Here is a 13933-nt window from a genome sequence, read left to right as displayed (position 1 = left end):
TACCATTCGCCTTTTTCACCGCCTGCTGTACCTGCATGCCCACTTTCAATGACTGGGCACTGTGAGCTCTGAGCCTTCAGACCGCTGGACCACAAGACCAAATCTGGTCCGAGAGTGGTAGTGGCTGATCTCCAGGGGAAATATGGGCCTTTTGTCAAGGTTGATATCCATGTTCCAGTCACAAGCAGGCTCCAGTATGCCTGACACCAACCGTGTCACTGAGGTGGCAATGTCTGTCCTCGTTGGACAAAAGGGATGATGGTTCTTCCAGTCATATGGGGCTTAGAGTTGTTATTCAGACTTTGCTGCTCCACAGTGGATGCCAAACAACTGAGGACCTGGTTGTGTCTCTGTGTGTATCTTCCTTGAATGGGGCTTACTTCACAAGATGAGAGGACGTGCTTGAGGTTTGCTGTTCTTCCACAGAGTGGACAAGCTGGGTCTTCACCGAGCCACTGGTTCAGATTTTTGGGAGTTAGGAGAACATCATAAACAGATCTTATAAGGAAGCTAATCTTTCTTCCTTCTGTTTCCCATAAGTCTTTCCAGCTGAATTTTCTTTTCTCAGTGTTTTTCCACCCTGTCCACTGGCCCTGTTTTGCCTGAGACACTGCTCTTACATACCTTGTCTGTTCCTCCTGTCGCTGTACTTCCTCCACCATCATAACTTGCTTTTGCTCTTGCGTTGATGCCTTTTGACAAATGGGACTATTTAAGCCTATGCCAAGGCCCCTCTTCCAGACTGCACCCAGCCCACCAGGTTCATTAGCCTCTCCTATTAGATTCCCTCTTCTCCAGCCCTTTGCCTTTCCTATCCACCTAGCCTCACCTATCACCTTCCTTCCCCTCCCCCAATACTTTCATCCTGGCATCTTCCTCCTTCCTTTTCATTCCTGAAGAAGAGTCTCGGCCCAAATCGGTGACTCTTTATTCTTTTCCATGGATGCTGTCTGACCTGCTGAGTTTCTCCAGATTTCAAGTGGTTCCGTTTATTATCAGAGAATGTTTCCAGTGTCCAACCTGAAATATTTGTCTTTGCAGAAATCTATGATAAGCAGAAGAACGCCAAATACAATGAACGACAGAAAAACATTAGAACTCCAAAGCCCGCTGTCCCCCCTCGCCCGCCAAAGCAGCAGTAAGAACCAGTGCATCAACCACCTCCCTCCCCCCAACCGCTTCAGCAAGAAGTGTCAATGCCCACCACCAACCAAGCAACAGCAAAGCACCCAACGAGAGACCATGATCTGCAATCAACAAAAACTGTTGTTTACCCATCAGTTCAACATGCACAGGCTTTCTCTCACTAACAAAGGACAGAAAGGTATCACCCATTTTCACAGTGACAGGGGAAACTGACTGTCATTGTTACGATATTACAGTCTGCTGTGTTGCTTTTATTCTGAGACTAGGAGACCCTCTGGCAGCAAACTCACCCACCATTGAGAGAAAGTGTGATCACTCAACGACAGAGACCTCCACCCATACATCCACCCATACATTTTGTGCCTGTTGCTGTGGATTTCCATTATCTGAAGATTTTGTCTTGATTATATTTATTGTATGTTCTTCTTTTCAGTGTGCTCTTAGATGACTAATTCATTTCAGATTAAGAGGGTTCCCCTCAGAAAATGGTCGTAGAGAAACTGCATTAGGATTGCAACTGAATATTTGCACCTTGCTTTTCTTCAGATTTCCCGATGTGTCAGGGTAGAATTTTTCTCAATATTCTGATGTGTCCATTTGAAGTAGTGCTGAGGGTAAGCACCTCACAATCAGATTGAGTAATCATTCATTGTGTAGGCTTGATCATTTCAGGTAGTGAAGGTCTTTGGTATGGGTTTCAGTGGGGTGGAGATATTATTGGTGACTGTTATGTACCACTAGGATTCATATTTTCTGTGGGCTGTCACTTTAAAATGTAAGGAGAATGAGACTGACTTTTGGACACTGTTTGAGCTGCTACAGAGAGAGAGAGGGATGAAGCTTGCCTTCCGGATGGTGTTTATACGGACTCTAAAGCGTGCTTACACTTATACAAGGATGCTGCCTGCTTGTGAGTTCCTACAGAGAGAGAGGTGGAGGTATTTGATGGACAATCGATGTTATAGTTTCTCTGCAGCGAGTTTACATTTTACAAGGACAGTTACAGACACAGAGAAACACATGCTCACAGTCAAGATGGATTTGATCAATGAAAGACACCCAGTGAGTCAGTCGCTGGTTTAAACTTACAGTAGCCTGGACAGGGGTGAGTTGAGATTGATCCAGAGTATTGATAAACCACTCTCACAAGTACTGCAACTGAAAGAAGTTTGATGAGAGGAGAGATAGGTTTGAAACAGAAGAAACCTAGTGACGAAGAGATCACTGGACTAAGTAGCCCGTGAGGGTGAGTTTGTTACCATTCGACTACGATAGTCTGGTTGTCACTTTGTTAATCCACAGGAGTGGGTTCTCTGGTGAGGGGAAAACCTGTGTGAATACCACATGGGTAATTACCCTTTGTCTGGGTGTGGTAGTTCACTGAAGAAAGGCACCCCTGTGGCACATCACTGTTGGAGTTATTTCGTATGTCCTGGAACTGGATAAGTGGCTATCACGTTGTGTGTTTAGGGTAACCTTGTGGAATCTACCGGTGTGTCGACCCTTGCCTGAGTGGTGGTTCCCTTAGTGATAAGCCACTGTTGGTGATAATCCATACGTGGATTCTGTTTGAGTATCCTGTGGCCACCACTTTGGGATGACCCGTAGCTGAATTCAGGTGTGGTACCACTTGTGTTGAAAGGATATTCATTGAAGATCACTGTCGGTGATATTTTGTGTGTGGAGTGGAACAACTTCGGAGATAGAACCCACTATTTTTATTTTGTATTGCTGTCGTGGAATCTGTGGAATATCGTCGTAATTGCCTTCTCACAACATTCGCCTTTTGGATTACAAATATCTCGCATTAATTAACCTGAGTATTAAACTGAACTTTCTTATATTCCATCATAAGACTGTATCCCTGACCACCTAAGCTTGAAGAAGTTTGGGTTTTATAGTTACACACTTGCATATGCATAAGTTCTGCTAACCTGTTTGATTTATCTGGTTTTATATCACTGTATTGCGTAGTTACTAATAAAAATAGTATTAGTTAAAAGCAAAACCAGACTCCAGGTGTGTTCCATTTCTGCTGGTTCTTTTAACCCTTTACGGGGTACGTAACAGTGATGGATCTTCTTCATTTCAGTAGGTTCTGGATTCAACTCCTACTCGAGACGTTCGAGCAAAATAACAAGTCTGATATTCCTGTTCACTGCTGACAGAATGCAACACCTTGGCCTTTTCCCAGATGAGCAGGAAAGTATACAGCAGGGTTTTAAAGAGGAAAATCAGTGTCCCTTCACTAAGATATATCATTGTCACGGTGAGTGCTGGCAACGACTGGACCCAGGTGTGGAGGAACGACAGAGCCAAGAGGGTATACACAATAATTCCAACAGAACATCAGTGGCACTACTGAGTAACACTGTGAGACAAATCATTCTCAACACCAGGACCCTGTGATGAGTGCTTATTGGGAGTCCACTTTAAATAATCACAGTAGGTAGAAAACCCATTCCAGTAACAATGACCTTGACAAGATTAAACAGAAAGTGCAAGAGCTTAACGACTCTAGTTAAGACAACTATTAGTGAATACAGGTGCTTGAGAAAACTCGAAGCTGAACACTTCTTGGTTTCTCAAGCCCCGCTGCAGAGGCCCCCAGGGTTCGTGATAATCGTCTTGTCGAAATGCTATTTTTGTTTCTGAGAGCCTTCTGTGTACAGGGCGGGGTTGGCACTCTCCGTATAATAATAGTGACCAAACTTGGAAATTGCATTACTGGAGGTAAATGGTCATGGAGTGGGAGGGGGAGAGAGAGAGGGGAAAGGACAGTTAAAGAGGTTAAGAATCTTATACAAAGTGCAAACAGGAAAAGGCAGGTTTTAATTGTCACTTGGTCAAAATTACTCATGTACAGAATGAAAAACGCTGGAGGAACTCAGCATGTCAGGCAGCACCTATGGTGAGGAATAAACAGTTGATGTTTGGGTCTGCGACTGTTCATTCCACTCTGTAGATGCTGCCTGATCTTCTGAGTTCCTTCTGCATTTTGTCTTTATTGCTCAAGCTTTCCAGCATCTGCAAAATCTCTCATGTACCATTATCACTTTTAGACTTAAACTTTGATTTCTTTCCAAATTAAAGAGCAAGTAATTTCTGTCTGAGTCTGATTTGTTTTCTGTGTGTCCCTATGCAACAATATTCACGGTGGAACCTGATTTACGGCAGAAGTGACGTCATACCACAGGGCCATTGTAGACCATCTCTGTACCCCACCTCATGATCAATGTGGCAAGTGACTAGAAGGTCAGATGCTTCCATCCTTCTGGAGTGCTGCAGGGCATGTGCCAGCCCTTTGACAGGGCCTGTTCTGCAGTGCACTGCATTATGGAAATATTCACCCACCATTGTTGGCTGGCTTGCCGCAAAATCCACAGCAATTCATTTGCCATGGGAGAAAAACAGAGACAATGTCAATGTCAAGATCTCTGACGAACTATCCTCGTCCCAACATACCGATGTAGTTATAAAGAAGAGAAGACAGTGGCTATACTTTATTAGGAGTTTGAAGAGATTTGGCATGTCAACAAATACACTCAAAAACTTCTATGGTTGTACCGTGGAGGGCAGTCTGACAGGCTGCATCACTGTCTGGTATGGAGGGGCTACTGCACAGGACCGAAAGAAGCTGCGGAGGGTTGTAAATCTAGTCAGCTCCATCTTGGGCACTAGCCTACAAAGTACCCAGGACATCTTTAGGGAGCGGTGTCTCAGAATGGCAACGTCCATTATTAAGGACCTCCAGCACCCAGGGTATGCCCTTTTCTCACTGCACACACTCAGTGATTCAGGAACAGCTTCTTCCCGTCTGCCATCCGATTCCTAAATGGACATTGAAGCTTTGGACACTAACTCACTTTTTTAATATACAGTATTTCTGTTTTTGCACATTTTAAAATATATGTAATTAATTTACTTGTTTATTAGTATGTTTTATTGTATTTACTATTATTATTTTCCCTCTGCTATATTATGTATTGCATTGAACTGCTGCTGCTAAGTTAACAAATTTCATGTCAAATGTCGGTGATAATAAACCTGATTCTGATCCTGATTCTTTGCCCTGGGAATCAGGGAAAGAGTGGAGCAAATTCCAATCACATTACAGAACATAGAATAGTACAGCACATTACAGGCCCTCCAGCCCACAATGTTGTGCTGACCCTCAAACCCTGCCTCCCATATTAGCCCCCACCTTAAATTCCTCCATATACCTGTCTAGTAGTCTCTTAAACTTCACTAGTGTATCTGCCTCCACCACTGACTCAGGCAGTGTATTCCACGCACCAACCACTCTCTGAGTAAAAAACCTTCCTCTAATATCCCCCTTGAACTTCCCACCCCTTACCTTAAAGCCATGTCCTCTTGTATTGAGCAGTGGTGCCCTGGGGAAGAGGCACTGGCTATCCACTCTATCTATTCCTCTTAATATCTTGTACACCTCTATCATGTCTCCTCTCATCCTCCTTCTCTCCAAAGAGTAAAGCCCCAGCTCTCTTAATCTCTGATCATAATGCATACTTTCTGAACCAGGCAGCATCCTGGTAAATCTCCTCTGTACCCTTTCCAATGCTTCCACATCCTTCCTGTAGTGAGATGACCAGAACTGGACACAGTACTCCAAGTGTGGCCTAACCATTTACTTTGTACTCTGCCTTGGAATTTGTCCTTCCAAAGTGTACCACCTCACACTTCTCCGGGTTGAACTCCATCTGCCACTTCTCAGCCAACTTATGCATCCTATCAATGTCTCTCTGCAATCTTTGACAATCCTCTACACTATCTACAACACCACCAACCTTTGTGTCGTCTGCAAACTTGCCAACCCACCCTTCTAACCCCACATCCAGGTCGTTAATAAAAACCACGAAAAGTAGAGATCCCAGAACAAATCCTTGCGGGACACCACTAGTCACAATCCTCCAATCTGAATGTACTCCCTCCACCACCACCCTCTGCCTTCTGCAGGCAAGCCAATTCTGAATCCACCTGGCCAAACTTCCCTGGATCCCATGCCTTCTGACTTTCTGAATAAGCCTACCGTGTGGAACCTTGTCAAATGCCTTACTAAAATCCATGTAGATCACATCCACTGCACTACCCTCATCTATATGCCTGGTCACCTCCTCAAAGAACTCTATCAGGCTTGTTAGACACGATCTGCCCTTCACAAAGCCATGCTGACTGTCCCTGATCAGACCATGATTCTCTAAATGCCTATAGATCCTATCTCTAAGAATCTTTTCCAACAGCTTTCCCACCACAGACGTAAGGTTCACTGGTCTATAATTTCCCAGACTATCCCTACTACCTTTTTTGAACAAGGGGACAACATGCGCCTCCCTCCAATTCTCCGGTACCATTCCCGTGGACAATGAGGACATAAAGATCCCAGCCAGAGGCTCAGCAATCTCTTCCCTTGCCTCGTGGAGCAGCCTGGGGAATATTCCGTCAGGCCCCGGGGACTTATTCATCCTAATGTATTTTAACAACTCCTTTGAAGAGAATATTGACGAGAATAGCATAGGAACAAGCCCTTTGGCCTACGAATTTGTTCAAAGATTAAAGTAAATTTATTATGAAAGTGCATATATGTCACCATATTGATAATAATTTGGAAGATGTGTAGCTTGGGTGGTTGATAGTTGGTTTAAGTTGTTCTCCGATCTTGGCAATTTGCTTGCAAACGATTCATCACCGTTGAAAGACACATCATCAGTGCCCTGCTGATTGTGGAGTGTTCTCAGAATGCTTGGCCTTTATTCTGTAAACAAACACATAGATTTAGATCCTATTTATGAGCTGTTGCAGGCCCTTTTCCTGACCCCAACAGACACAGTTCGCCACATAGCCAATCAGCAATACGGTTTTATCCACGCATCAATCAGCTGATCGGTAATTATGTCACAGTCAAGCATTTGGAGGACAGACCATGTCACCATATACAACCCTGAGATTCATTTTCTTGCAGGCATTCACAATAGAACAAAGAAATACGATAGAATCAATGAAAAACTACACAAAAACTCTGACAATGTGCAAAAGAAGAAAGCTGCAAATACAGAAAAATCAAGAAAGTTAATAGTAAATAATAAATAGTCCTGAGGATATGAGGTGTAGAGTCCTTGAAAGTGAGTCTATAGTTTGTAAAGCATTACACTGACTGCTACAGCACTGTGCCATGCCTTATTCCAGGAGGGAGGACGTTTTCCAAAATATAGCTTTATGGCACCGTTGGTCAGACTGTCTGTGAATGCTAGCAGGACTGGGCACAAGTGTGGAGAAACAGCAGACTCTGTCACAGTGAGCACTGGCAAGAACTCGACTCCAGGAGCAGAGAAATGGCAGACATCGACGGAAACGGAGGAATAACAACAGAGTTACACTGTGAGACAAATCATTCTCCACAAACACAAGGACTCAGCTTTCAGAACTAGTCAAGAGTCCGAAGTAAATAATCATAGAATATGGAAAATCCATGCCAATCACAATTACCTTGACAAGATTAAACAGAAAGCACAAGCTGTAGAGGCCTGTAGGGTTCACAATATCGACAGGATGGAATCCATATGGAGATGAAAGTCCCCGGGTGCACTTGGAGTACAAATGCAATTTACTCCAATTCAAAAGATTCAAAGGTTCATTTATTATCGAAGTATACAACTCTGAGATTCATCTTCTCCAGATAGCCACAAAACCATTGAGAAAAGACCGGCAGCACAACCATCAAACTCCAAGTCCCCTCTCCCTCACACAAAAAAACGAACAAACACAGAATAGGAACATCGGCCCCCCAAATCCCCCTCCCTGCAAAAAAAAAACGAGAAAGATCAGGTAAAAAACAGAATATTTAAAAATGTAAAACTGAAAAGAAGTCCATAGTCGAAATCCATATCTATGTCCATATCCAAAACGCAGAATAATCTTGATAACAGCGGCAGGCCATACAGTCTCTCCTCTCCAGCAGTAGAGCAATGTTTTGATGTACATGTGACAAATAAGACCAATCTAATCTGACCTAATTTTGACCCCTTCCCCGCAACTGAATTAAACAGAGCTTCCCCTAATCCCACATTTTCCAGGAACTGTTTCCCCAGTTCTGTTAATTCTACATTTACTGGAATATCCTCCAAATCCGGCCTTTAGTACTGCCCTCCGCTGATATGCCAATTTTCTGGAACTCACCATTAATTCCCAAATACTGAAAGCCATTTGCTAATCTTCACCTCACTGACCTAATGGGTTTAAGATGGTGTTGGTGAACCTCAGGGTCTTTGGACCAGTTCATAGAAACATAGAAACATAGAAAATAGGTGCAGGAGTAGGCCATTCGGCCCTTCGAGCCTGCACCGCCATTTATTATGATCATGGCTGATCATCCAACTCAGAACCCAGCCTTCCCTCCATACCCCCTGACCCCTGTAGCCACAAGGGCCATATCTAACTTCCTTTTAAACATAGCTAATGAACTGGCCTCAACAGTTTGCTGTGGCAGAGAATTCCACAGATTCACCACTCTCTGTGTGAAGAAGTTTTTCCTAACCTCGGTCCTAAAAGGCTTCCCCTCTATCCTCAAACTGTGACCCCTCGTTCTAGACCTCCCCAACATCGGGAACAATCTTCCCACATCTAGCCTGTCCAATCCCTTTAGGATCTTATACGTTTCAATCAGATCCCCCCTCAATCTTCTAAATTCCAACGAGTACAAGCCCAGTTCATCCAGTCTTTCTTCATATGAAAGACCTGCCATCCCAGGAATCAATCTGGTGAACCTTCTTTGTACTCCCTCTATGGCAAAGATGTCTTTCCTCAGATTAGGGGACCAAAACTGCACACAATACTCCAGGTGTGGTCTCACCAAGGCCTTGTACAACTGCAGTAGTACCTCCCTGCTCCTGTACTCGAATCCTCTCGCTATAAATGCCAGCATACCGTTCGCCTTTTTCACCGCCTGCTGTACCTGCATGCCCACTTTCAATGACTGGTGTATAATGACACCCAGGTCTTGTTGCACCTCCCCTTTTCCTAATCGGCCACCATTCAGATAATAATCTGTTTTCCTATTTTTGCCACCAAAGTGGATAACTTCACATTTATCCACATTAAATTGCATCTGCCATGAGTTTGCCCACTCACCCAACCTATCCAAGTCACCCTGCATCCTCTTAGCATCCTCCTCACTGCTAACACTGCCACCCAGCTTTGTGTCATCCGCAAACTTGGAGATGCTGCATTTAATTCCCTCATCCAAGTTCAGAATGCTACCTGCTCGCATTTATTGTTTGCATGATAGACAATAGACAATAGGTGCAGAAGTAGGCCATTCAGCCCTTCGAGCCAGCACCACCATTCACTGTGATCATGGCTGATCATCAGTACCCTTTTCCTGCCTTCTCCCCATATCCCTTCACTCCGCTATCTTTAAGACCTCTATCTAACTCTTTCTTGAAAGAATCCAGAGAATTGGCCTCCACTGCCTTCTGAGGCAGAGCATTCCACAGAACCACAACCCTCTGTGTGGAAAAGTTTTTCCTCAACTCCATTCTAAATTGTCTACCCCTTATTCTTAAACTGTGGCCTCTGGTTCCGGACTCCCCCAACATCAGGAACGTGTTTCCTGCCTCTAGCGTGTCCAATCCTTTAATAATCTTATATGTTACAATCAGATCCCCTCTCATCCTTCTAACTTCCAGTGTATACAAGCTCAGTCGCTCCAATCTTTCAACATATGACAGTCCTGCCATCCCGGGAATTAACCTCGTGGACCTACGCTGCACTCCCTCAATAGCTAGAATGTCCTTCCTCAAATTTGGAGACCAAAACTGTACACAATATTCCAGGTGTGGTCTCACCAGGGCCCTGTACAACTGCAGAAGGACCTCCTTGCTCCTATACTCAACTCCCCTTGTTATGAAGGCCAGCATGCCATTAGCCTTCTTCACTGCCTGCTGTACCTGCATGCTTACTTTCAGTGACTGATGAACAAGGACACCTAGATCTCATTGTACTTCCCCTTTTCCTAACTTGGCACCATTCAGATAGTAATCTGCCTTCCTGTTCTTGCCACCAAAGTGGATAACCTCATATTTATCCACATTAAACTACATCTGCCCACTCATTCAACCTATCCAAGTCACCCTGCATTCTCATAACATCCTTCTCACATTTCACACTACCACCCAGCTTTGTGTCATCTGCAAATTTGCTAATGTTACTTTTAATTCCTTTATCTAAATCATTAATGTATATTGTAAATAGCTGCAGTCCCAGCACCGAGCCTTGCGGTGCCCCGCTAGTCACTGCCTGCCATTCTGAAAAGGACCCGTTAATCCCTACTCTTTGTTTCCTGTCTGCCAACCAATTTTCTATCCATGTTAGTACCCTACCCCCAATACCATTTGCTCTAATTTTCCACACTAACCTCCTATGTGGGACCTTATCAAAGGCTTTCTGAAAGTCCAGGTACACTACATCCACTGGCTTTCCCATGTCTATTTTCATAGTTACATTCTCAAAAAAATTCCAGAATGATTCCAGAATAGTCAAGCATGATTTCCCCTTCGTAAATCCATGCTGACTTGGACCTATCCTGCCACTGCTATCCAAATATGCCGCTATTTCATCTTTTATAATTGATTCCAGCATCTTCCCCACCACTGATGTCAGACTAACTGGTCTAGAATCACCTGTTTTCTCTCTCCCTCCTTTCTTAAAAAGTGGGATAACATTAGCTAGCCTCCAATCCACAGGAACTGATCCTGAATCTATAGAACGTTGGAAAATGATTACCAATGCATCCACGATTTCTAGAGCCACCTCCTTAAGTACCCTGGGAAGCAGACCATCAGGCTCTGGGGATTTATCAACCTTCAGTCCCATCAGTTTACCCAACATCATTTTGTGCCTGATGCGAATTTCCTTCAGTTCCTCTATTACCCTAGGTCCTCCGGCCACTATTACATCTGGGAGATTGTTTGTGTCTTCCCTAGTGAAGACAGATCCAAAGTACCTGTTCAACTCGTCTGCCATTTCCTTGTTCCCCATAATAATTTTACCCATTTCTGTCTTCAAGGGCCCAACTTTGGTCTTAACTAATTTTTTCCTCTTCACATACCTAAAGAAGCTTTCACTATCCTCCTTTATATTTTTGGCTAGCTTGCCTTCGTACCTCATCTTTTCCCCCCGTATTGTCTTTTTAGTTATCCTCTGTTGCTTTTTAAAAGTCTCCCAATCCTCTGGCTTCCCGCTCATCCTTACTATGTTATACTTCCTCTCTTTTATTTTTATACTATCCTTGACTTCCCTTGTCATCCTCGGTCGCCCCTTACTCCCCTTAGGATCTTTCTTCCTCTTTGGAATGAACTGATCCTGCACCTTCCCAGGAATACCTGCCATTGTTGTTCCACTGTCATCCCTGCTAGGGTATCTTTCCAGTCAACTTTTGCCAGCTCCTCCCTCATGGGTCCATAGTCCCCTTTGTTCAACTGTAATACTGACACTTCCGATCTTCCCTTCTCCCTCTCAAATTGTAGATTAAAACTTATCATATTATGGTCACTACCTCCTAATGGCTCCTTTACCTTGAGTTCCCTTATCAAATCTGACTCATTACGCAACACTAAATCCAAAATTGCCTTCTCCCTGGTAGGCTCTAATACAAGCTGCTCTCAGAATCCATCTCTGAGGCATTCCACAAACTCCCTTTCTTGGGGTCCAGTACCAACCTGATTTTCTGAGTCTACCTGATTTGTTTATTTTTCTCTTCACATTCTGTGTTTGAAGCTCTTCTTTCTTTTGGGTTTCTTTGTTTTGTGGCTTGCCTGTTAGGAGAAAAATCTCAATGTTGTATTATGCATCCCTACTTTGATAATACCTGTATTTTGAAATTTAAAGATCCCCCTGTAATTTCACACTGTCTCCAATACCAGATGTGTTAGTATAATCCCCCTATTTATTATCCATCGTTCTTCCCTTCCACCTACCATTTTATTCTAGAGTCTTCCCATTCCTTTCCAGTCCTGAAGCAGGCGCTCAGCCTGAAACCATCAACTGTTTATTCATTTCCATGGCTGCTGCCTGACCTGCTGAGTTCCTCCAGCATTATGTTTGTGTTGCTCTGGATTTCTAGCATTTGCAGAATCTCTTGTGTTTCTGATTTACTAACTATGCCTTGTGCATTCACATTCAAAGTTCAAAGTAAATGTTTTATCAGAGTACATATCTGTCACTGGCGGTGTAATAGCATTACACTAAACCCCATGCTCCCGTACCATCGTGCCATCACCTTTCCCCCTCCCCACCATACTGTGCTCTCATGGGCTGACATAAAGAATCTCAACCTGAAATAGACGTGAAAGGAAATATTCGTCAATTCAATCCTGATCAAGGAGACACTTCATGAGTTGAATCAAGATGCTGGGAGAACTTTGGAACTGACTATCAGTTTGCCATCATCGTGTGTAGATTTGAGGCAGTGGTTTGAGAAGTTATGAGCCAGTTGTTCGTAGAATGACAGAAGAAAATAAGATAATACATGACTAAAGAACTTCAGGTGATCCAAATAAGACCATAGACTATAAGATATAGGAGCAGAATTAGGCACATTCAGCCCATTGAGTCTGCTCCATGAATAAGAGGGAAATAGAGATGTTTCTTTTGCTCAAAAGGTACTGTATCTTCCTCTTAATTGATTGTCTTTATAGATTTTAAAGGTCCCATGTACATAAATACTTACAGCAAAATGTGTTGATTGTGTCAAAACAAATCAGTGAGGATTGTGCTGGGTGCAACCCAGAAGTGTTGCCACATAGCATGCCTACAGGTCACTAACCCTCACCCGTGCATCTTTCGAATGTGGGAGGAAACCAGAGTGCCCAGAGGAAACCTACGTGGTCACGGGTAGTACGTACAAACAAACTCCTTACAGACAGTGATACGGTACGGACCCTACAGCTGGTGCTGTAAAGCAATGTGCTTACCGCTACACTACCCAGCCTCTCCAGTTTGAAATCAGTTGAAAACATAGGCAGAGAAATGGCATATGTAGTTTAACAGATCAAGGGTGAGGTGTTGCAATTTGGTCAAGTTTACTGGGAATGTACTGTGTACAGTAAATGACAGAACTTTTAGGGGCGTTGATATACAGAGTTAGGTAGCAGGGTGGAAACATGTCTCTACCAAAGGAGGTATAAGGTGCTCTTCCCTCCACAAGCCTGCAGGACACCATTGGGCAAGATATGGCACCCGCTTAGCCGTCTGATCAGGGTCACATGAAGCTGTGGGAGCAGCTGGTGGATGGTTGTATGAACAGCTGGTGCATATCACAAGTCCAGGTTATGTGGCCATTTACACCAGGAAGACAATCTCTGAAGAGCATTGATCATGGTTGGGGTCACCCATCATGTAAAGACACTACCCAGCAGAAGGCAACGCAAATCACTTCTGTAGAAAAACTTTGCGAAAAACAATCATGGTCATGGAAAGACCATGATCACCGACATCACAGGGCATGGCACATAATGAACGAATGAATATTGCTCATGGAAAGACAATGATCGCCTACGTCATACGACCTGGCCCATAATGATTGTAAGAACATTGACATATTCAGGCCAATTAGGGTTGCCAACTTTCTCATTCCCAAATAAGGGACAAAAGTAGCAGTCAAATACGGGACATTGGTGTTTACCTCGAGAAAGACTACCATGACCATGAAGCCTTGTGCGGGTACCTGTGTACACATGTGTGACGTGTGCATGCGTGTACGTGCCGATTTTTT

General features: G+C 43.8%; 1 protein-coding gene across 1 annotated transcript in view; it reads left to right on the top strand.

The window, feature by feature from the left end:
• LOC134347454 (E3 ubiquitin/ISG15 ligase TRIM25-like) overlaps positions 1–3110 on the top strand; it is a 54461-nt gene extending 51351 nt beyond the window's left edge. Inside the window, exon 8 of the mRNA XM_063049776.1 lies at positions 1042–3110. Within this exon, the coding sequence (XP_062905846.1) occupies positions 1042–1142 (101 nt within the window). The 3' untranslated portion in view covers positions 1143–3110. The remainder of the gene's footprint in view (positions 1–1041) is intronic.
• Positions 3111–13933: the final 10823 nt, after the last annotated feature.

This window comes from Mobula hypostoma, chromosome 6 (assembly GCF_963921235.1).
Source record: "Mobula hypostoma chromosome 6, sMobHyp1.1, whole genome shotgun sequence".
NCBI classification, from domain to species: Eukaryota; Metazoa; Chordata; class Chondrichthyes; order Myliobatiformes; family Myliobatidae; genus Mobula; species Mobula hypostoma.
Note: the sequence above shows the minus strand (reverse complement) of the source record. Positions and strands in the feature narration are given on the sequence as shown.